The 22,112-nt window shown below is 38.0% G+C and overlaps 2 protein-coding genes across 2 annotated transcripts; both read left to right on the top strand.

The window, feature by feature from the left end:
- Positions 1-12,460: 12,460 nt before the first annotated feature.
- Positions 12,461-14,308, top strand: LOC109193667. The gene has a single exon (XM_019344521.1). The coding sequence runs from the start codon at positions 12,461-12,463 to the stop codon at positions 14,306-14,308; it is 1,848 nt and encodes a 615-aa protein (XP_019200066.1).
- Positions 14,309-15,626: 1,318 nt separating this feature from the next.
- LOC109193668 (F-box/kelch-repeat protein At3g23880-like) lies at positions 15,627-16,754 on the top strand. Its single transcript, XM_019344522.1, has one exon. The coding sequence runs from the start codon at positions 15,627-15,629 to the stop codon at positions 16,752-16,754; it is 1,128 nt and encodes a 375-aa protein (XP_019200067.1).
- Positions 16,755-22,112: the final 5,358 nt, after the last annotated feature.

Below are 22,112 nucleotides of genomic sequence, written 5' to 3' on the forward strand. Positions count from 1 at the left end.
ATTTGTAATATCCTCCCCAGGTTTTGCCTTAAGTCCATAAAAGTTATAGATAACCTCTGGATTGAACTTGTACCATGTTCCCCGGATAAAGACTTTGTAGTGCTTTGGATTGGTTGGATCACTGATTGACTGAGAAAGGTTGCAGTAAACGCACTAATTAATCAGCAGTTTAGAATATGGCCCTACATTTTCAACAGTTGCCATCAACCCAACCTCTTGAAGTAAGGCGATCACATCACACATAGAGTTTAGTTGATTGACATCCAAATTCCTCTAGACAATTAGTTCTCTTCTTAGCATGGATTCCCATTTGCTCTCCGTTTCTTCATTCAGTAAAACATGAATGAATTGAGCAACTATCTCAGCTTGATCAGGGTTTTCAACAACCTCAGGAGTAAAACTCCTTTTCTTACAGGTTTGGAAGCAGTCTTTTTAGTTTATGGAATATGAGCAGGTGCAGCCATGGGTGTTTTTCCCTTTGTGGCATATCTCAAATTCTTGAAGACTTGTTAAACTGGTGGATTTTTCTCTGGATCAGTAGAAATAGGAACCTTTCTTCTCTTGTCAGAACAAGTTATCAAGGTTGACTCAGTAGATAGATCAACACACTTCTCAGGTTGTCTTTTTCTTTTTATCTATTTTGCTTGAGAACTCTCGTTGTTGGTAATAGGAGATTATGGTCTCATCAATGAACTCAATATTCCCAAATTCAACATCAGGTTATGACACATGAGTTTCCTCAGTAGGATGATAAGTTTCCACATATATATTTGAGAAACCCACAATTTAATTTTTACCAAATATCAAAGACACAATTTCAAGAGGCTGAAATGGTACTAGCTATCTAACATCGCAGAAATGGTACTCGCTATCTAACATCATACTCTAAGATCCCATGTTCTCATCATTCGTACAGGTTATATTTCCCAATTCTATGGTTTTCCTGGGTCTAAAAACCATAATGAAAGATTAAAAAAAAGAAGAATAAAACACACATGAATCTAAAAGACTAACAACACGTTTAATTCATGGAATATGCTTAGAATGGTATAGAATTCCTATGAGTATGCTTATTCCATCATTTGGTAAGTTTATAAATTCAAGAATATGATATGCTTGAAAATAAATATCTTTTATTATTATTAGGACTATATTATTCATATTATACTAGGACTATATTATTCGTGTTAGACTAGGACTTTATATAGTATCTATATATTCACTCTCTGTACTCTCAGACATTATTACTGAACACAACACTTTTACATACACTCTCATCTAGTATCAGCTTCCAGGTTTTTCTCCCATGGATGGTCTCGGTCTCCCTGATGATGGCTCTGTTCGATCTTCTGAACGGGCCGTTACCGAGACCTACCCTGTGCACACCGGGAACAGCCTCTCATCGGCTCATCACTTTGTCTCTCTGAAATTGACCTCCCATAATTATCTTTTTTGGTGAACACAGATGCTGCCATTCCTAGAGGGTCAAGGCCTTCTTGGTTTCATCGATGGTAGTATACCGTATTCGGTCGCAGCACCGGTCGCCGTTGCCTCGACCGTCGACAGCCCGTAGGTGGTTTGGAGGAGGCAAGACAAGGCCATATTGTCTCTCTTAATTTCGTCCCTTTCAGAGGAGACAATGCGGTTCGCTGTTGGTCGTTCTACTTCGCGAGAACTGTGGCTCACCATCGAACAATCTCTTGCTTATTCCTTGCGTTCTCAGGCGTTGCGGTTGTTCGGTGAGTTGCAACCCCTTCGGCAGGGAGACTCTTCCATCACAGATTATATTGGTCGTGCACAACTTTTGGATGATGATCTAGCTCTTACCGATCGTGATGTTATGTTAGACGATCAAAACTTGTACGTCTTTCGTGTCTTACGGTCTGAATTTCGTACGGTTCCGTTTGTGGAGGTGGCAGATTTATTGGTATCGCATGAGTGGATCTGCGCTGACAATGGAGTCGGCGGTGCGATGGTCGCTGGCCGTGGAGGTCCGGCTTCAGGCCGCGGTGGCCGTGGCGGTGCGACGCAACAACAAGGTCACGGTCGGGGCTCGGGCGGCAGGCGTGGCTCGGGCACGGGACCACGGTGCCAGATCTGTGACAAACAAGGACACGGGGCCATCTCGTGTTGGTATCGTTTCTCGACCCCCCATCGGCACCGCAAGCGAATGTGGCTGTCTCTGGTTAGATTGGTGAACCTAGTGGTCCTCATGAGTGGTTCCTGGACACTGGCGCTACGAATCATTCTACGCCTGATTCATCCTTGATGACTTCCGCGACAAGTTATGATGGCCCGGAAACTCTGCGAGTCGGCAGTGGTACAGGTTTGCCTATTGTTAATGTTGGTTCCGCTTCGTTAGCTACTAATTCTAAGTATTTTAAGTTCTGTGATGTTTTGCATGTCCATGGTCTCTCCTCTTCTTTACTGTCTGTTCAGCGCTTTGCGAAAGACAATAATGCTTTCTTTGAGTTTCACCCACTTTATTTCTATGTGAAGGACAGTTTGACAAAGAAGGTTCTTTTTAAGGGGCATGCGTCTGGGGGTCTCTACAAGTGGCCTACGTCTTCTGTGTCTCCTGCTCATTTGTTGCTGCACGGTCCTCTTACGTTTGGCACATGCGACTGGGGCATCCTCATTCTAGAGTCTTGCGTGAAATTTTAGAGTCTTCGTCTGTTAGTAAATTCAATTCTAGTGATCTTCCCAGTGTTTGTCCGTCTTGTCAATTGGGAAAATCTTCTCGTTTTTCATTATCTCGTGTTGAAACTACTAGTATGCACCCTTTAGAATTAATTTATTCTGATATTTGGGGCCCTGCGCCGTTACTTTCTGCGAATGGCTTTAAATATTTTGTGTTGTTTGTAGATGATTATACACGTTATATGTGGTATTATCCGATGCGTGCTAAATTTGAATTATATGCCATATTCGATAAGTTTCGGTCACTGGTTGAACGTTCCTTTTCTCGCACGATTATTTCCTTTCAATCTGATTTAGGGGGAGAATATAAAAAACATGGTTCCACTCTTTCTTCTCTGGGTATTCATCACAGGAAAATCGTGTGCGTATACTCGCGAGCAGAATGGTCAAGTGGAACGCAGGCATCGTCATGTTGTTGAGACAGGACTGTCTTTGATGGCTTAGGCATCTGTTCTTTCTCGTTTTTGGGACTATACGTTTGAGACTGATGTCTATCTTATAAATAAAATGCCTACTCGTGTTTTGTCTGATTAGTCTCCGCATTTTCGTTTGCATCGTTCTCCCCCTTCCTACTCCTACTTGCGGGTGTTTGGTTGTTTGTGCTTTCTTGTCCTTCGTCCATATAATCGCAATAAACTCCAGTTTTGTTCAGCTCCCTGTGTATTTCTAGGTTGTCCTCTTTCTTATCGTGGCTATCGTTGTTTGGACACTAACACTAACAATGTTTTTATCTATCGCTACGTGCGTTTCGATGAGACTGTGTTTCCCTTTGTTTCTCCTGTTGCCTCGTACGTTGCAAGACCACGTTCCGAACCTTGGGCTACTGCACCGATTGTGATGAGCCGAGGTGGTGGTGTCTCGGCCACGGCTGTTGATGACGTTCGGCAGTCTGATGAGCCCGTCTCAGCTTCTGGCGATGGTGACGATAACGGTCCCGAGCAGTCCGCATCGAGTGAGTGGACTGTCTCGGACCAGCAGGTTGAGCAGCGCAGCAGGCCGCGTGGATGTCCTCGGCGAGTCACTCCTCTTCCTCGGTCGCATGCTATGAATAGTCGCCTTAACCACTGTTTCTACCATAGTGCCTGAGCCCACCTGTTACACTCAGGCAGTCAAATTTCCTGAGTGGCGTGATGCGATGGACGCAGAGTTCAATGCCTTGGTCCATAATCATACGTGGCGTCTTGTTCCGTTTCAACCAGGTATGAATGTTGTTAGTTGCAAATGGGTTTCCAGAACCAAACGAAAGGCCGATGGTTCAATAAAATGTCATAAAGCTAGGTTGGTGGCCAAGGGTTTTAAACAGGTTACTGGAGAGCACTTTTATGAGACCTTTAGTCCTGTGGTTAAGCCCACTACGGTACGCCTTCTCTTATCTTTAGTTGTATCTCGTGGGTGGACTATTCGCCAGTTGGATATTCACAACGTCTTTTTAAATGGCGAGCTAGCTGAGACTGTTTATATGTGACAACCGCCTGGTTATGAGGACAAGTCATTAACTAATCACATGTGTTTGCTTCAAAAATCTCTATAAGGGCTCAAACAGGCTCCGCGTGCTTGGTTCACAAGATTGCATGATTTTCTTGTCTCTGTGGGCTTCTCGCCTTAAAAGACGGATGTGTCTCTTTTTATCTATTATCGTGACAATATTCATCTTTATTTCTTGGTGTATGTTGATGACATTTTGATTATGGGTTCTGACTTAGACCGGGTTATTGCTCTTATTGATAAATTAGCACTTGAGTTTAAGATTCGTGATATGGGTGTGCCTTCTATCCTTTTGGGCATTGAAACTATCCTGTTATCTGCCGGTATGCTTTTATCACAACAACGGTATATGAAGGATATTCTCAAACGTGCTGGCATGGTGGACTGCAAACCAGTAATCACGCCCGTCTCTTCTGCGAAAATCACCGACAAAGTCGCTGTTCCCTATGCCGATCCTACACAGTATAGGAGTCTTGCAGGTGCTCTCTAGTAACTTATGATAACTCGCCCTGATTTATCTTAAGCTGTTAATCTCTTGTGTCAGCACAAGCATGCGCCCACTACTACGGACTGGGCCTCTCTGAAAAGAGTCATGCGGTATGTCAAGGGAACCCTGAATCTTGGTCTACAAATTTCTTGGTCTACATCTATGGATATTCACGCCTATTCTGACTCATATTGGGCTGGCGATCCAAATGATCGCAAGTCTACTAGTGGCTTTGCTGTGTTCTTGGGTAGTAATCTTATATCTTGGGTATGTCGGAAGAAACGGACTGTGGCACGTTCTTTAACTGAAGCAGAATACAAGGGACTAGTTGATGTATCTGCAGAGGTTACATGGCTTGTTTCTCTGTTAAACGAAATCGGCATCCCTCCTGCATCTCCTCCTCGAATATGGTGTTAAATAGCCTAGGCAGACAACCGAACCACCACAATCTATGAGTAGTTATTGGACCTATTCTAATCCTGCAAAGCAGGAAGAAATAATCCATACAATAGATTAAAACATACGTAAATATATTATGTCTTCTTACTACTTACTTATTTGCCAATCCAGTGTTTCATGCCCACACGAAGCACATTGAGATTGACTATCATTTTGTTCGCGATAAAGTAGCTAAAAAGGAGTTAGATGTGCACTTTATTTCAACCAATGATCAACTAGCGGATATCTTTACAAAGTCTCTTTCGTCTCTTCGTTTTAATTCTCTCCATGACAAGCTCAATGTTTTGGCTAGTCAACCTTGTGCTTGAGGGGGAGTATTAGGACTATATTATTCATATTAGACAAGGACTATATTATTCGTGTTAGACTAGGACTCTATCTAGTATCTATATATTCGCTCTCTGTACTCTCAGACATTATTACTGAACACAACACTTTTACATACACTCTCATCATTATATAGGGTATTTCTATAATTTGAATGCTTACGTCATTTCTATTTCTAAAACGAACCAAAACCTAAATACAATTCTTAAAACATATTCATTCCAAGAACAAAACAATGGAATATATATAATTCATGTTTTGTATCTTGATTTTCAATTCCCTATTGGATATTATTCTTCTTCCTCCAAACTCAATTACGTAAACCAAAGGCTACTTTGTGTGGAATATTTTTTCCATTTCCATTTCCTACATTTCCATTTTGTATACTCCATACCTTTTCTACATTAAAAACAAATAGACCGAATTGTCTAAATGGATTTTCTTTTGTCGGCCCATCCAATTTCCTCTAACTCCAAACTTCAAACCCTAACCTTTTATATACTCGTTACCATTTTCCCCATCTACCATCCCGGCCTCCCCCTCCTCTCTCTCTCTAAGCACCAAAATCCTCTCTCAGTTTAATATTCTCTCTCGCTCTCAATATCTCTTAACTCTCGTCTCTCGATTGAAAAATAAGGTTTCCTTCAATCGTCATTGAAACTCCTTAGATTGAGAAGGTAATCTCTAGTCTCATCCCCTTTGCTAGCTATAAGACTTGATTTATTTTTTTTTGTTTTGTTTCGTTTTTTTTTTGTTTTTTTTGTTTTTTGTTTTTTTTTTTGTTTTGTTTTGCTTTTTTTTTTTTTTTTTTTGTTTTTTGTTTTTTTTTGTTTTGTTTTTATTTTGTTTTTTTTTTTTTTTTTACAAGTGTAGATGTATGTTGTCCATTTGAACAACCAACAAAAAAAAATTGTTTTTTGTAAAGAAATTGAAATGGGGAAAATATGGACAAATTTATTTTGAAACATATTTTATTGAATACATTTTCTATTTTTCCTAAATTTTTGATACTTAATACACCCGTATTTACAAACTCGTCCCCAATTAAATACGTGGAAGAGAAAAAAAAAAACACTACTAAAATTCAAATAGCTTTTGCGCTATTTTGATACAATTCTCTCTCTCTATATCTATCTCTATCTCTATCTCTCTCTCTATATCTCTCTTTATATATATACTTCTAAAAAAATTTCAAGTTTTCATTTTCATTAGACAGCTATTAAATCTTTCAAATCTATTTATTTATCAATTTATAAAATATGAAACTAATAGACATTAAATTTTTTTCTTCATAAAGCAATAAATATGTAGTGACAATTGATAAAAGTCAAGTAATATTGTAACTATGTAGGTTGTTATGGCCTTGTGGTTTCGTAGATGGAATAAAGTTAGAAATAACAGTAAAACAAGTTGAAGAAATATGAATGTGATAAATGGGATGATGGGATGATGGATAGTCAGTAGAGATAGTGGCAAATAGCTACGTGGGAATAATTTTATTTTTTAAAATTCTTATTAGCAATTAATTAAAAATTAAATATTCATTTATTCCAATAGATAATTAATTTTTTTTGAGTACTTATAGATAATTAGTTAAAAACAAAAAAAAATTAATTCTATAATAATATACATGTTGACAAGTTTGTCAAATTCCAGTCAAAAAAGGATCACCCGGTCAAACAAGGATTAGGAATTAGATTCTCAACCAAAATAGGAATAGCAACCCTATTCCTATCCAAACAATATTTCTCGGCCTATAAAAGAAGCTACATCACAATCTCTCAACTTACGCTTTCAACACCTATCTGTGAGCACGAGAGTCATTGAGAAGAGATACCCAATCCCCTTGAAAAGTAGTACGAGTGTTTAGGTTACAATTGTTTTGATAGGATATCATATTGTGTAATCCCCGTTCCCTAAAACACGTGTACTTTAAATATCAAGCTTTTAGTGGATTTAGGCAAATTCTCAAATCGAGAAGTGCCTCGCAGTTTAGGGTTGCTTGCCCGAAACTGCGTTATAAATTTATTGTGTCGCAACTCCAGTTACAACATTCACGTTCCTACACCTTTAATAATTTCATTTGGTATCAGAGCCAGGTTTGCTTAAGTTATTAGCAGGATCCAGATGGAGTTTCCCAGAGAAGGTCTGTCAAACAACAGACCACCAGCCTTACTTGGAACAAACTTCTCCTACTGGAAAGCTCGAATGCAAATATACATTCTAGCACAAGGAGAAGGTGTCTGGAATGCTATAGAAAACGAATGGAAAACCCCAGTAGATGACAAAGGAAATACAAAGCCTAGAGCTGATTGGAGTGAAGAAGAGAGGACTGAATATGATTTTAACTCGAAAGCTATGAATGCAATATACGGAGCAGTAAGCGAAGACACATTTAAACTAATTGCGTCAACTCGCATAGCCAAAATTGCATGGGGTATATTGTGCGATCATCATGAAGGAAACACAACTGTGAGACAATCTAAGCTACAAATGATACAAACTGAGTTTGAAAATCTGAAAATGGAAGAGGAAGAAAACATCACCCAATTTAGTGCCAGAATCTTAAGCATATCTGGAGATGCATTCAATCTAGGCGAACCTATACCCGAGCATAGGATCGTCAAGAAGGTACTTCGTTCACTACCTAGGAGATTCCAAATGAAAGTCACTGCAATCCAGGAAAATAAAGATCTGAACACTTACAAATTGAGTGATCTAATAGGAAATCTTCAGACCTATGAACTGGAGATATTACAAGTCCAGAAAAATAATGGTAAAGGAATAGCGTTACAATCCAGACAAGAAGAGAACTCTGAGACAGATTCAGAATCTTTGGAACAGTCGATCGCCCTATTGACAAAGAATTTTAACCGAGTCCTTAAAAAATTCAATAAATCCAGGAATAAGAGTTCTCCGAACAACCAAGGAAATACTTCAAATCAGAAAACATACAATCCAAAGAGAAAAGAGAATAATAGTACAGATGGAATACAGTGTTATGAGTGCAAAGGTTTTGGACACATTCAAGCAGAATGTGCCACATACTTGAAAAGAAAGAATAAGACGTATATAACAACTCTGAGTGAAGATTCAGATAGTGAAGAAGATGATAACAACACAAACTTTGTGGCATTTACTGCCAGTCATGAAGACAACAATAGTGATGACTCACAAGAATTACTTGAAGCATACACTCAGCTAAATGCCAAGTGGGAACAAATCATCAAGAAAAACCTATAACTCATGGAAGATAATCACTACTTGAAGAACGAAAAGGAACGAGTTGAAAATCAATACAAGGAGCTCCAACATGAACTGGTAGACGCAAAAAATAGGGAAGCTAAGCTATTACAGGAAATTAAGGAGCTTACCGAAAGGCCCAAGACTCCAAACACGGTCACCAGTGAGAATAATCAACCTGAAATCCAGGAAGTGTCACAACAGCACTTCCGACATCGAAGAAGAATAAGGTGTTACTATTGTCACAAACTAGGACACATCAAAGCACATTGCTACAAGAGACAAAATGATTACTACTACAGACATAACAACAGAGCATGGCAGCCACACAACAGAAACACTAGCAAAAAGGTTTGGATAAGAAAAGACCAAAATGTTGCATATACCTCCAAAACAAACAAAGAACATGATATATGGTATTTTGATAGCGGATGTTCCAGACATATGACTGGAAATCCAGACAACTTAGAAAACATACATTACAAGGATGAAGGATATGTTACCTTTGGAGACGGAGGAAAAGGTAAAATCATTGCAAATGGAACTCTGAGTGTTCATGGATTGCCAAAACTATCAAGAGTATTCCTGGTGCAAGGGTTAAAAGCAAATTTGATTAGCATAAGTCAACTATGTGAAGATGAACTTAAAGTGGAGTTCACAAAAAATAGTTGCAACGTTCTTAATCAGAACCATGAGTGTGTTATGATTGGAAGAAAGTCCTCGAATAAGTGCTACACATGGAATGGTGATCAATCCTGTTTACAGACAACCATCAATCAAACACAAGTGTGGCACCAACGAATGGGTCACATAAACTTTCATGACATGAAAAAGGGTTTGAAGAAAGGAGTTTATCGAGGAGTCCCAACACTCGACATAAACGAAAATCATAAGTGCGATGCATGCCTTGAAAACAAAATAACCCGATCAGCTCATAAGAAAACCACATGAATCCACACTTCTAGAATCCTAGAACTACTCCACATGGACCTATTTGGACCAACACAAACAGAAAGTATAGGGGGAAAGAGATACGTCTATGTAACAGTTGATGACTATTCAAGGTTCACATGGGTAAACTTTCTTAGGGAAAAATCTGAAGCTTTTTCTATTTTCAAAACCCTTATCATTAAAATTCAGAATGAGAAAGAGGGAAGAATAGGAAAGATCATACGTTTAAGAAGTGACCATGGAAGAGAATTCGAGAACTCAAAGTTCAAAGATTATTGCGCCGAAAATGGAATCCATCATGAGTTCTCCGCCCCAAAGACACCCCAACAAAATGGGGTAGTTGAACGGAAGAATCGAACCATCCAAGAGATGGCAAGAGTCCTCTTAAATCACAAAAGACTTCCATCAAAATTCTGGGTAGAAGCTGTCAACACAGCATGTTACTTGATAAACCGAGTATTCATTCGAAGAGAAATCAACATGACACCATACCAAATCTGGAAAGGAAGAACACCAAATTTAAAACACACACATGTGTTTGGAAGCAAATGTTATGTTCTAAAAGATAGAGAACCATTGGGAAAATTCGATATCAAAGGAGATGAAGGGATCTTCCTAGGATACTCCTCAAACAGCCGGGCATATCGAGTATATAACCTTAGGACAGACACTGTCATGGAGTCTATCAATGTTATCGTCAATGATACAGCAGAAAATTTTCCCTCAAATGATGAAGAGATAACTGATGTTGAAACAGCAGTTCCAACATCAAACACCCAGAAATCAGAACCAGAACCACTAGAAAAGAAAGAAGCTGTTGATCCAGATGAAAAAGAAGAAGTTCACACCGCTGATGAAACTAGGGTACAGAAAAACCACCCAATAGAGAATATCATAGGTGGACTAAATGAAGGAATCAGGACTAGAGGAAAGAAACGTAACTATCAAAAGATGGAAGAAGGTGACTATGACTACTGCTACACTTCAAAAATTGAACCCAAAAACATCACAGAAGCTCTAAAAGATGAATTTTGGGTAGGAGCCATGCAAGATGAATTACAGCAATTCAAGAGACACAATGTCTGGGAGTTAGTCCCTAAACCGGAATATGCCAATGTCATAGGGACAAAATGGATTTACAAAAATAAAACAGATGATCAAGGAAACATCATACGTAACAAAGCCCGACTAGTGGCCCAAGGTTACACTCAAGTTAAAGGAACAGACTTTGGGGAAACATTCGCCCCAGTAGCCAGAATCGAATCAATTCGACTACTCATAGCAGTAGCCTGCATACTCAAGATAAAACTTTATCAGATGGATGTGAAAACTGCATTCCTGAATGGGTATCTAAAAGAAGAAGTCTATGTAGCCCAACCAAAAGGTTTTGAAGACCCCCACTCTCCACAAAGAGTTTTCAAACTTAACAAAGCACTATATGGACTAAAACAAGCACCACGGGCTTGGTATGAACGTCTCACTGACTTTCTAGTCAAAAAGGGTTACATGAGAGGCAGCGTGGACAAAACCCTATTTTTCAAACACTACGGTCATGATATAGTCATTGCCCAAATATATGTTGATGACATAGTATTTGGCTCAACACTTGAGGACCACAAAGACCAATTCATCACCAATATGGAAGGAGAATTTGAAATGAGCATGGTCGGGGAACTAACCTACTTTCTTGGTCTACAAATCCGACAACTGGACAATGGAATCTTTATTTCCCAAAGCAAGTACGCCAAAAGCTTAGTCAAAAGATTCGGTCTAGAAGAAAGCAAAGTTGTCAGAACACCTGTTCCAACAACAGAAAGAATTTCCAAAGATATTGAAGGAAAACCGGTTGAACAAACCCTATATCGAAGCATGATAGGAGGGTTACTGTATCTAACTGCTAGCAGACCAGATCTAAGCTTCGCAGTAGGAATTTGTGTAAGATACCAAGCCAATCCAACTGAACAACATTTAAAAGCGGTCAAAAGAATCATTAAATACGTAAAAGGGACATCCGATCTAGGAATTTGGTATTCATTTGACACCAATCATCATCTCTCAGCTTATTGTGATGCTGATTGGGCAGGTAACATAGATGACAGAAAAAGTACGTCAGGAGGATGTTTCTTCCTAGGTACAAATCTAGTATCCTGGATTAGCAAAACACAAAGCTCAATATCCTTGTCAACAGCAGAGGCTGAATACATTGCAGCAGGAAGCTGTTGTACACAACTACTCTGGATGAAACAGATGCTGGAAGACTATGGAATACAACAATCAACCATGATAATACATTGCGACAACAAAAGTGCAATAGACATCTCAAAAAATCCAGTACAGCACTCAAGAACAAAACACATAGATATCAGACATCACTTTATTAGAGAATTGGTAGAAGAAGGAATCATCAGTCTTACCCACATTAACACAGAAAAGCAACTGGCAGATATCTTAACCAAAGCTCTTGATGGAAACCGTTACACAAAACTAAGGGCTGAAATAGGGCTCTGCACCTTTTAAAAGTCACACATAAAGAAAGAAAGAAGACTTGGGCCACACCTGCAAGATAAAATCCAATTCCGGCCCATAAAGGTATCAGACGTCACACATAAAGAAAGAGAGAAGAGCATGGGCCATATCTACAAAAATCTAAACACAATCCGGCCCACATGGTCTCAGCCATTAAACACCAGACCCAAACCCAAACCCATATGTCTTAGCCCCATTTCATCAAAACAGAGTCGTCTTCTTCACCCGACTACTCTCACCATCAACCCTAAACTCTTACGCTCACTCTCACATACCACAATCATGGTGAGAACCAGAAATCAAAGGATGGGAAAGATACCTCGAAAAGAAGCGACCTCAAAATTCGTAGGTACCGGAGAATCCTCCAATCCAGTGTGCATTGAAGAAGAAAGCCCTACAAATGTCGCAACAAATCCTGTCCCCATATCCAGAGTTCCGTTTGGGAAACCACAAGAACAGAAAGCCACCACACCAGGTAATCAAAATCTCCCTCTCATCAATCCTGAAGATCAAACTGAATGCATGCCCATTGCGGCTGATCTAGGGGACAATCGAATTGTCGACCCAAACGATCTTGTTGTGCAACTTCGGTTTGCTATGAATCGAGGTTGGGAACCCGATCTAGGGTCCTATGCCAGCTCCAAAGAAAACTCGATAGAGTCAGAGACAGAGGAAAACGAGGTTCTTCATGAGACAAATCGTTCTCCTTCACCACAAAATGAAGAACACACATCACCCATTGAACCCCCAATTCCAATTTCCCGGGTCAGCAACAACCCTAGAAAACGGAACAGACCCGACCCATTTGAAGGGGCTGACCCTAGAGCCAAAAGGCCAAACGACTTTCCAATATGGGCAGGACCCCCTCAACGACCTCCAAACATTCCACCTGCACCTCCAACGAACAAAAAATCAAAAAGAGTCATAACAGAGGATGAACAGGATTGGTCACCCCAGGAAGATTATGGAAGCCCTGGGAATGAAAGGATAATGACCAGAGCGAAAAAGAATACCCAACCATCTGACAGAATAAGCCACCAACAGATAAAAACCACCACCAAAAGGGCTAAACTGTCCAGCAAGGCAAAAGGAAAACAGAAAGCAGTTACCACAGATGACCTGTCAAACCTACCAAAACCTCATAGTGCCATCCTCTTGAAAAGGGAATCAGCAGGACTCTTGAAGAGAATAGTGGGAAGAAAGATTATAAGTCAGAAAATCCTTGACATAAGCAAACTAGACAATCCAGACCAAATACAAAACATTCTAGTCACAAACCAACTCCTAGGATCAGTGACAAAAATTGAGCCTTATGAAGAAAAGGTGGTACAGGAGTTCTATTGCAACCTAACAAAAACCATCTCAACACCAAGCAATCCCATGTATGGCAAGGCCTACCTAAGAAACAGGTTCTATGACTTCACACCTGACATTATTAACAGACATTTAGGGACATCAGAAGCAGAACAAACTGTCGAGATAAATAGTGAGCAAGTTGCACATGAACTTACAGCTGGAAATGTTATTTTTGAGAAGAACAAAATCAAGGCAGCATCGCTAACCAGCAAATATGCTATCCTCCAGAAGATAGCCATTACCAACTGGATGCCATCACTGCATGAGTCAACTGTAAAATGGGCCCTAGCAGATCTTCTATACAAGATAGGGAAAGGAATAAAATTCAACCTGGGGAACATTATTCACACTCAGATTATAAACCTGGCAGAGGATACCAAGTCCAACACTTCTCTCATTTTTCCAAACCTTATATTTGCCATCCTAGCAGAACAAGGACTCAAAACACATGGACCCAAAATCAGTGTCAAGAACATCAACACCACTGTGAAACTGAGGAAAGGAGGTCATCAAAATGATTTAAAGACAACAGCACCAAGATCTAATCCTCTAGATTCTAAGACATTGATCAGCTATTTTGAAGGAAGACTAACAGAACTAGAACTCTCAGAAAAGGAGCTTCTGAGAAAACATTTGGACATCAAGGAAGAAAAAGCTGAGATTACTGAATGGCTAACAGTTTTAAAAGCAAGTGAAGAAGAAGAACCAGAAGAGGAACACTCTCAGGATGAAAATGCCGAAACCCCTGTTTCAACACCAGAAGAAAGGACCTAATCTTTAGCAAAAAAGGGGGAGAAAAGAAACTTTTTGTGTACATCTGTAAATTAGGAAAATTTTTTTTTTGTACATCTGTAAAGCAGGTCTTTTGGAAACAGAAGCAGTTCACTCTTGAAGCAGAAGCAGGTACTGAAGAAGCAAGCCTTTTGGAAACAGAAGCAGTTCACTCTTGAAGCAGAAGCAGTTTTTTTTTTAGCAGAACTTTTATGAAGCAGGACTTTTGAGGGCTCCTGTGAGCAGCTGGAAACATAACAGTGTTCTTATTATGGTTTATTCATCCATCACACTGTTTGATCTCCACCAGTTGCACACCTACACTAAGCAACAATTCATCCCACTCAAATCTTTTTCCCAAAGAAAGAAGACCAGAACTCGTTTGACCAAACCCACAAATCACAACAGCAATAAGCTAACACACTAAGGGGGAGTCAAACAGCTCAGACAAACCCAATAAAATTAAATAAAGAAGATCCACAAATTAAGGGGGAGACCAACCACACATGCCAACTCATACAAAGGGCTCCAAGCACAAAGTTAACGTTTTTGCTAAAAATTTGACAAAGGGGGAGATTGTTGACAAGTTTGTCAAATTCCAGTCAAAAAAAGGATCACCCGGTCAAACAAGGATTAGGAATTAGATTCTCAACCAAAATAGGAATAGCAACCCTATTCCTATCCAAACAATATTTCTCGGCCTATAAAAGAAGCTACATCACAATCTCTCAACTTACGCTTTCAACACCTATCTGTGAGCACGAGAGTCATTGAGAAGAGATACCCAATCCCCTTGAAAAGTAGTACGAGTGTTTAGGTTACAATCGTTTTGATAGGATATCATATTGTGTAATCCCCGTTCCCTAAAACACGTGTACTTTAAATATCAAGCTTTTAGTGGATTTAGGCAAATTCTCAAATCGAGAAGTGCCTCGCAGTTTAGGGTTGCTTGCCCGAAACTGCGTTATAAATTTATTGTGTCGCAACTCCAGTTACAACATTCACGTTCCTACACCTTTAATAATTTCAATACATATTGAAATTAATCAATGATGTAACACTAGCAATATTTATTGGAATCTTTTTGTAATTTGTATGGCTTTTATTCCTTTTGTATTGACATTCAAATTTCTTATGGATAGTGGGAAGGATATTAGATAACAATTACATTCAAATTTCAAATTTCTTATTCCTTTTGTACTGACATTCATATTTTTAAGGATCTGAGTTTGGTATAAATATATAATTAATTTTGTTTTTTTTATTTTTTATTTTCAGATAACAAAATCTAAGGAAGTTTAATCTAAGACACACAATCAAGATGTCATTCCCTACTCCTAAGCGAAAGCGCCATATGCCACAACCAAATTTGAATCAAGATATTATCACAGAAATCCTTAAAAGGCTGTCTGTGAAGTTTATGCTGCAATTTAGGTGTGTTTCAAAAGCTTGGCGTGATTTAATCTCATCTCCAGAATTTGTCAAATTCCACCTACATTTTCAATCGAAAAAAGATAATAAGGTCATGACTCATAGCAGCGTAAATTGGATTACTAGCTATATGTCCTTGTTTTCTATTACAGAGAAGAAGCAATCATCATTTCGCAAGTTTATTACATATGACGGCTTGGTCTTAATCCCTGAAGGTGGTTTTGAATTGTTGGGTTCTTGCAATGGGCTCCTTTGCTTTCGTGCTAAACCGTATAGAATAATCATTTGGAACTCATCATCAAATGGAAACATCAAGACAATCCCAGATGTCTGGCAGTTGGGCAACATCAACATTTTTGGATTTGGGTACGATGAGTGTAATGATGACTATAAGGTTGTTTATGCTTATTATGATGGCAATGGTGATGAGACTGTAGTCTTGGTTTATAGTTTTAAGCATGGGTCATGGAAAAGAAGTGAAAGAGGATTTATTAGTGGGTTTGTTCATCCAAGAATTGCTGTGTTTGTGAGTGGTAATCTCAACTGGTGCAACAACAACTTACATGAAAGTGAATGGAATTGGGATATAATTTCTTTTAACTTAACCACTGAAACTGCCAAACCTATGGCGTTACCCAGCCATGAACATGCGGCCGCTATTTGTATAAGTGAATCAAGAGGATTGCTTTTTGCAGGTTTTCATCACAAACGTCAAATGGAAGTTTGGGTGATGAATGAGTATGGAGTTGAAGAATCTTGGATTAAACTAGTCTGCATTTCAAACTTACCAGTTCATCATCCAGTTTCCCGGGGTTTCGAGAACACTACATACATGGCTATATGTAATTCAAAACTTGCAATTGCACATGTTTCTGAAAATGGGGATATTCTAATGATGGTTGGACATCAGCTAAAGCTCCATAGGCCTAATGCTAAAGGGGGAAAGAATTTTAATATCTCCTTTGGTCTTGGTTATATGGTAACTAGTTACGTGGAGACCCTTGTTTCCCGTCCATGATTGGTCTGTAAATGATGATAGATGAAGTGGGCTACCAGGCGGCCAACAACAACAACAACAATGATTATTGTGTTATTGGTATTTTAGTGTTGTGAAGTAAATTTTACTAGCCATCGCTGTTGAGAACTATTGATTTGTGTGAATGCGAAAAAGGTAAGCTATCCTAGAAATGATTATAAGTTAAATTTCATTGCACTTTAAAACGTACAGACACATTGTTTTCGATATATATGTGAAGCTTTGTACTCTTGGACTAGACGTATTCTGATCTTAACCCCCAACGCATCGTGTTAAGGGTTATGACTTTGAGCGATTATATTATCAATTGTAATTTTGAGGATAGAAAAATGGAGACAAAGATGAAAGCTTGAAACTTGAATATGGGGTAAATTTCTTCCATAGAGTGGGGTTGTAATTTATTGACTATTGACATTTATCAATTTTTTTCTCAAACTTTTAATTTGACCATATATTGTCTCATGACTATTGATCTTTAACAATTTTCATCATTTACGTACTTTTGATATGACCATATATGGTCCGTTGAGTATTAATTTTGTTCTAAATTTAAAATATGAACTAAATCTAGAACAAAATCAATAGTCATTGGACTATTTTCTCCTCGAATACCTTCTACCGTTGGAACTTCAAGAACATTCCCGTTAAGTTATGGTATAGAGTGCTTTCCAAATTTAGTCCTTTTTATTGGTTCAGTACCCTATGCAACTTTATCCACAACCTTGGGAAACTGATGAGGTTCTTCTACCCGTCTCTTAGTCCCTTAGCTTCCAATTAGTCAGTCACCAGGTTGATAGAGTCCTTGCCAAATTTGCTCTCATCGAAAACGTTCTCAGATGAGATTTGAACATCTTCTTCTGGTTCCTCATCTCCTTCCAGATTCTCCTTTGTCTCCAAAATTTCAATAGTGGCTCCAACTTCTTATGATTTCTCCACTCCTTCCGGAACAATTGTTGGAACATCTACTCCTTTCAGACCAACTTCTTTTGATCTCTCTATTCCTTCCAGAGTAACTTCAGCTTGTGGCTCCCTTCAACCATTGACATGGACGAATGTCCAGGAGCCACTGTTAGGCTTGCCTCATGTTCAGCTCTGGAGAGATGGGTGGCAGCTTCTAGATTTCACCGATCATAATTATCTCTGTCATCGTCGTGGATAGAAGGCCCTTATTCTTTAGCTGTTTTCTTCCCAATCAACTTAGAACCTTTTTGGGTCAAGAATTCTTCTAAGGGACTAAATTTATAAATTTTAGAGTGCATTTCATCTCCAATTATGTTGTAGACTGCGTCTTCCATTACACGCATATTTATAACACATTTTTAACTATATTTTACTCCATACTATAGCATATTTTGTGCATAAAGTTCCCCGAATCATGTGTGTATTGAGACTTATTTGTGTGCTTTATTGTCTTAGGCATATGATTGCAGTATATTTCTCAATCAAATAATTACTCGGAGTAACGAGTTATCGATGCACAGGGAAGTGGGACGTATCAAGCACTAGCTACTAATCTATTCTTGTGAAGCTAATCCTAACGAAAGACATGGATGATTGAGTGAAACTAATTTAAAAACAAAGTGTGCAGGTTTGGGAAAACAGTAGAGAGAGAATGAGATTCCTGAAATTCAAGTATTTAATCACCTAGTGCCAATCTTATGAACAATATTAAATCTGGGTTTAAACAAGTGCGAGAATGCCAATAGGAGAAATAATTACTCCCGTAATCTCTAACGTAAGTGAATATTATTTTCCATCCTGTCAAATCAAGATACAACAAAACAACACAAAGAACTACACCAAATATTCCCAATAGTAATGACAATTTCAACAATTAATCAAGATCTTTATACAAGAAACATGAATCAAAACCACTTTCCCTGAGGATCAAATCAATATATAGATTTAAAAGCTCTAATACCAATTGAGATTTCAAGTGTTCCTCGATAATATCCGATTGACCTAAACTTACTTAACTGTTTATTTCAATTACAAATACTGACTCAATTTTGGTTTAATCAGACGTTAAGCTAGATTACAAATTTGTGTAGTAAACTAATCAAATGGTAAGAAAATGAACACAAGGGTTTGTTTACCTAGTTTGATGCAATCACATATACGTCTAAAGAACCACCAACGATGGATCCAATTCATTATCTCCAAAGATGTTCAAACCGATAGTAAGAGAACTGTCTCACTAGTGATATGATATACCCTAGTTTGTATGTACCCAATATGCAAAACACCATAGATGGGCTATAGAGCTCGAAGAACCACACTTTCAGCTATCCGAAGGAGATCGGAGATCCATGTTCCAACTGTCCGACTCAGTGATTCACCCATCGCTCATCCAGAGTTAACATGGAACACGACCCTCATGTAAAGATTTCCTCAAGATCAATGTAACTTAGTTCATCAATGGATATCTTCAGAGAGAGAGAGAGTTCTGAAGAGTATATTTTGTGAATTCTATTAGATTGATGAAATCTTCAATTAATTCTACATTATCTCTTTATAACTACCTTTTCTAAATGTTTTTATACACTGAAATGAGAGAGGGTAATAACTAATAACAAGATATTTTCTTGTAAATCCAATTACCCTTTCACCCTCGAGGTTTAATTGAGAGAATAGATCTTTAACCGTTAGATCTCTCAATTAAATAAGGATAGACTTATAAAACACCTAAGTTAAGATACCTACTTAGCTAGCTGTAAAATAGTTATCAATTAAGGAGTAGATTTTGGACGCCTCTGGTGCAGGTTTTGTTTCACTAGATCTTCAGTTAGCTCACAAACCAGTAGCACTAAGTCCTAATCTACCTATTGTCATAATAATTTGCAGTTACAAAAATGGGGTATACATGCTAAACTCTTAACACTTTACAATTTCTACATGGAAAAAAATAGACCCAATTCTCTAAATGGAATTTCTTTTCGTCAGCCCGCCCGATTTCCTCCAACTCCAAATGTCTAACCCTAACCCTTTATATGCTCGTTACCATTCCCCCCTCCACCATAACTCTCTCTCTCTCTCGAAGCACCAAAATCCTCCATTTCCAATATTTACATGCTTCACATTTCTATATGAAAAACAAATGGGCCCAATTCTCTAAATGGAATTTGTTTTCGTTGGGCCTCCCAATTTTCTCCAAGTCCAAATGTCTAATCCTAACCCTTTATATGTTCTTTACCATTTCCACCCACTACCTCTCTCTCTCCCTCTCTAAACACCGAAATCCTCTGTATCAAGTCTCATCTCATTTTAATCTTCTCTCTCGCCCTCAATCACTTTAGACTCTCGTCTCCTGATCTCTTCCATTGTAATCGAACTCCTTAGATTGAGAAGGTAATCTCTAGCCTCATCTCCTTTACTAGCTATAAGGCATGATTTTTTTTTTTTTGAAAAGCGTAGATCTATGTTTTTCATTTAGACTACAAAAAAATTGTTTTCTTTGTAAAGAAATTGAAAGTGGGAAAACATTTTCATTTCGAAACATATTTTATTGAATACATTTTTTATATTTCCTAAATTTTGCTTCCTTAATAAGCCCGAATTTGCATGTTTTTCGGCAATTAAAAGTGAAAAAGAGATGTAAACCAATACCAAACTTCAAATAGCTTTAGGCTTATTTTTTTTAGAATTCTCTCTCTCTCTCTCTCTCTCTCTATATATATATATATATATATATATATATATATATATATATATATATATATATATATATATATATATATATATAATATGGTGGAATATAATTCCTATCAATATTTTGCTTTTCTATTTCTAAAACTAATCAAAAAATAAATACAAATTCTAAAATATATTTCTTCCGAAATCCAAATAGTGGAATATAATTTCTATTCTATATCTTATTGCTTTTTGATTCCCTCTTGAATATTTAAGGGCTACTTAGATGGACAAATTTTTTTCCATTACCGTTTCTTACATTTTCATTTTTTATACTCTTTACCTTTTCTACCTTGAAAACAAATAAACAGAATGACATTTTTTCTTCGTTGTCCCACCCAATGTCCTCTAACTCAAAATATCTAACCCTAACCCTCTATTATTTATACTCTTTACCCTTTCTATATGGAAAATAAATAGGCCCAATTCTCAAAACCGAATTTGTTTTTGTCACCCCCCCCCCCCCCCCAATTTTATCTAGTCCAAATGTCTTACCCTAACAATTTATATGTTGTTTAACATTTCTGCACTCTACCTCTCTCTTTCTAAACACCAAAATCCTCTGTCTTATTCAACCCTTTCCATTTCATATATTTCAATTATTTATACTCTTAACCTTTTTTTTAAATGGAAAACAAATAACCCAATCACTAAATGGAATTTGTTTTTGTCAGCCCGCCAAAATTCCTCTAGTCTAATTGTCTAACCCTAACATTTTATATGCTCTTTACCATATGTTATGGCCATATTATCCACTTTAGAATGCAATAAAAATTTAGATGCAATTTGTTATATTTTGGAGATGAGACTAAAGCACGCCAAGATTTTGAAACACACCTAAATTGGAATAGAGACTTCACAGGCAGCATTTTAAGGATTTCCATGATTACATCTTGATTCAGTTTTTGTTGTGACATATGGCGCTTAAGAGTTAGGAGTAGTGAATGACATCTTGATTGTGTGTTAGATTTCAATTCGTTTTGTTGTCTGAAAACAAGAAACAAAATTAATTGTTTATTTATATTGAAATTTGATCCTTCCCTATATTCACAAGAAATTTGAATGTCAGTATAAAAGGAATAAAAGTAAAGAAATATGGATCTCATAGCTGCACTATGCTTTCATCCCACCCATCATATGACTGTTGTAAGTTAAACACACTTGACCGCATAGTTCTTTGGCTATCTGGTTGTCATATCCTACTTAAAACCAATTGGTGATATGTAGGTGTACATTAATCATTTAACCACATCCCTCCATGGTAAGCCAGATCTCGAATCGAGCAGGGGCTGAACTCGGCCAACCTGGCCGACACACACAATCCCCCTCACAGCACCTGCCGCAACCTTTGAATACCAAGACCAGTTGCATCGCATGCCTGACTCGATCCTTAGCCTTCGCGCCCATCTTCCCCATCCCAAGTAAATCTATATGCACTAATCGATAAGTAAGTAAACAGTTGTGTGGTGTTGATAGCTACGGATGGATTAAATAGGTAGATGGTAGTAGGAATTAATGAATAGGTCATAGTTCTTAAAAAGAATATGATTATACGAGAGGAGAATATGAAATAGTGATAGTTGAGGTAGGTCGGTAGGTGGTAGTGGTTGATGTCTTTGGTAGGTGGGTGAAAGTAAGAAAATAAAAATA

Source organism: Ipomoea nil, unplaced genomic scaffold (genome assembly GCF_001879475.1).
Source record: "Ipomoea nil cultivar Tokyo-kokei standard unplaced genomic scaffold, Asagao_1.1 scaffold1900, whole genome shotgun sequence".
NCBI lineage: Eukaryota > Viridiplantae > Streptophyta > Magnoliopsida > Solanales > Convolvulaceae > Ipomoea > Ipomoea nil.

Excerpts from the sequence above, each read along its gene's own strand:
- LOC109193667 (XM_019344521.1), top strand. The coding sequence starts at position 12,461 with ATGGTGAGAACCAGAAATCAAAGGATGGGAAAGATACCTCGAAAAGAA.
- LOC109193668 (XM_019344522.1), top strand. The coding sequence starts at position 15,627 with ATGTCATTCCCTACTCCTAAGCGAAAGCGCCATATGCCACAACCAAAT.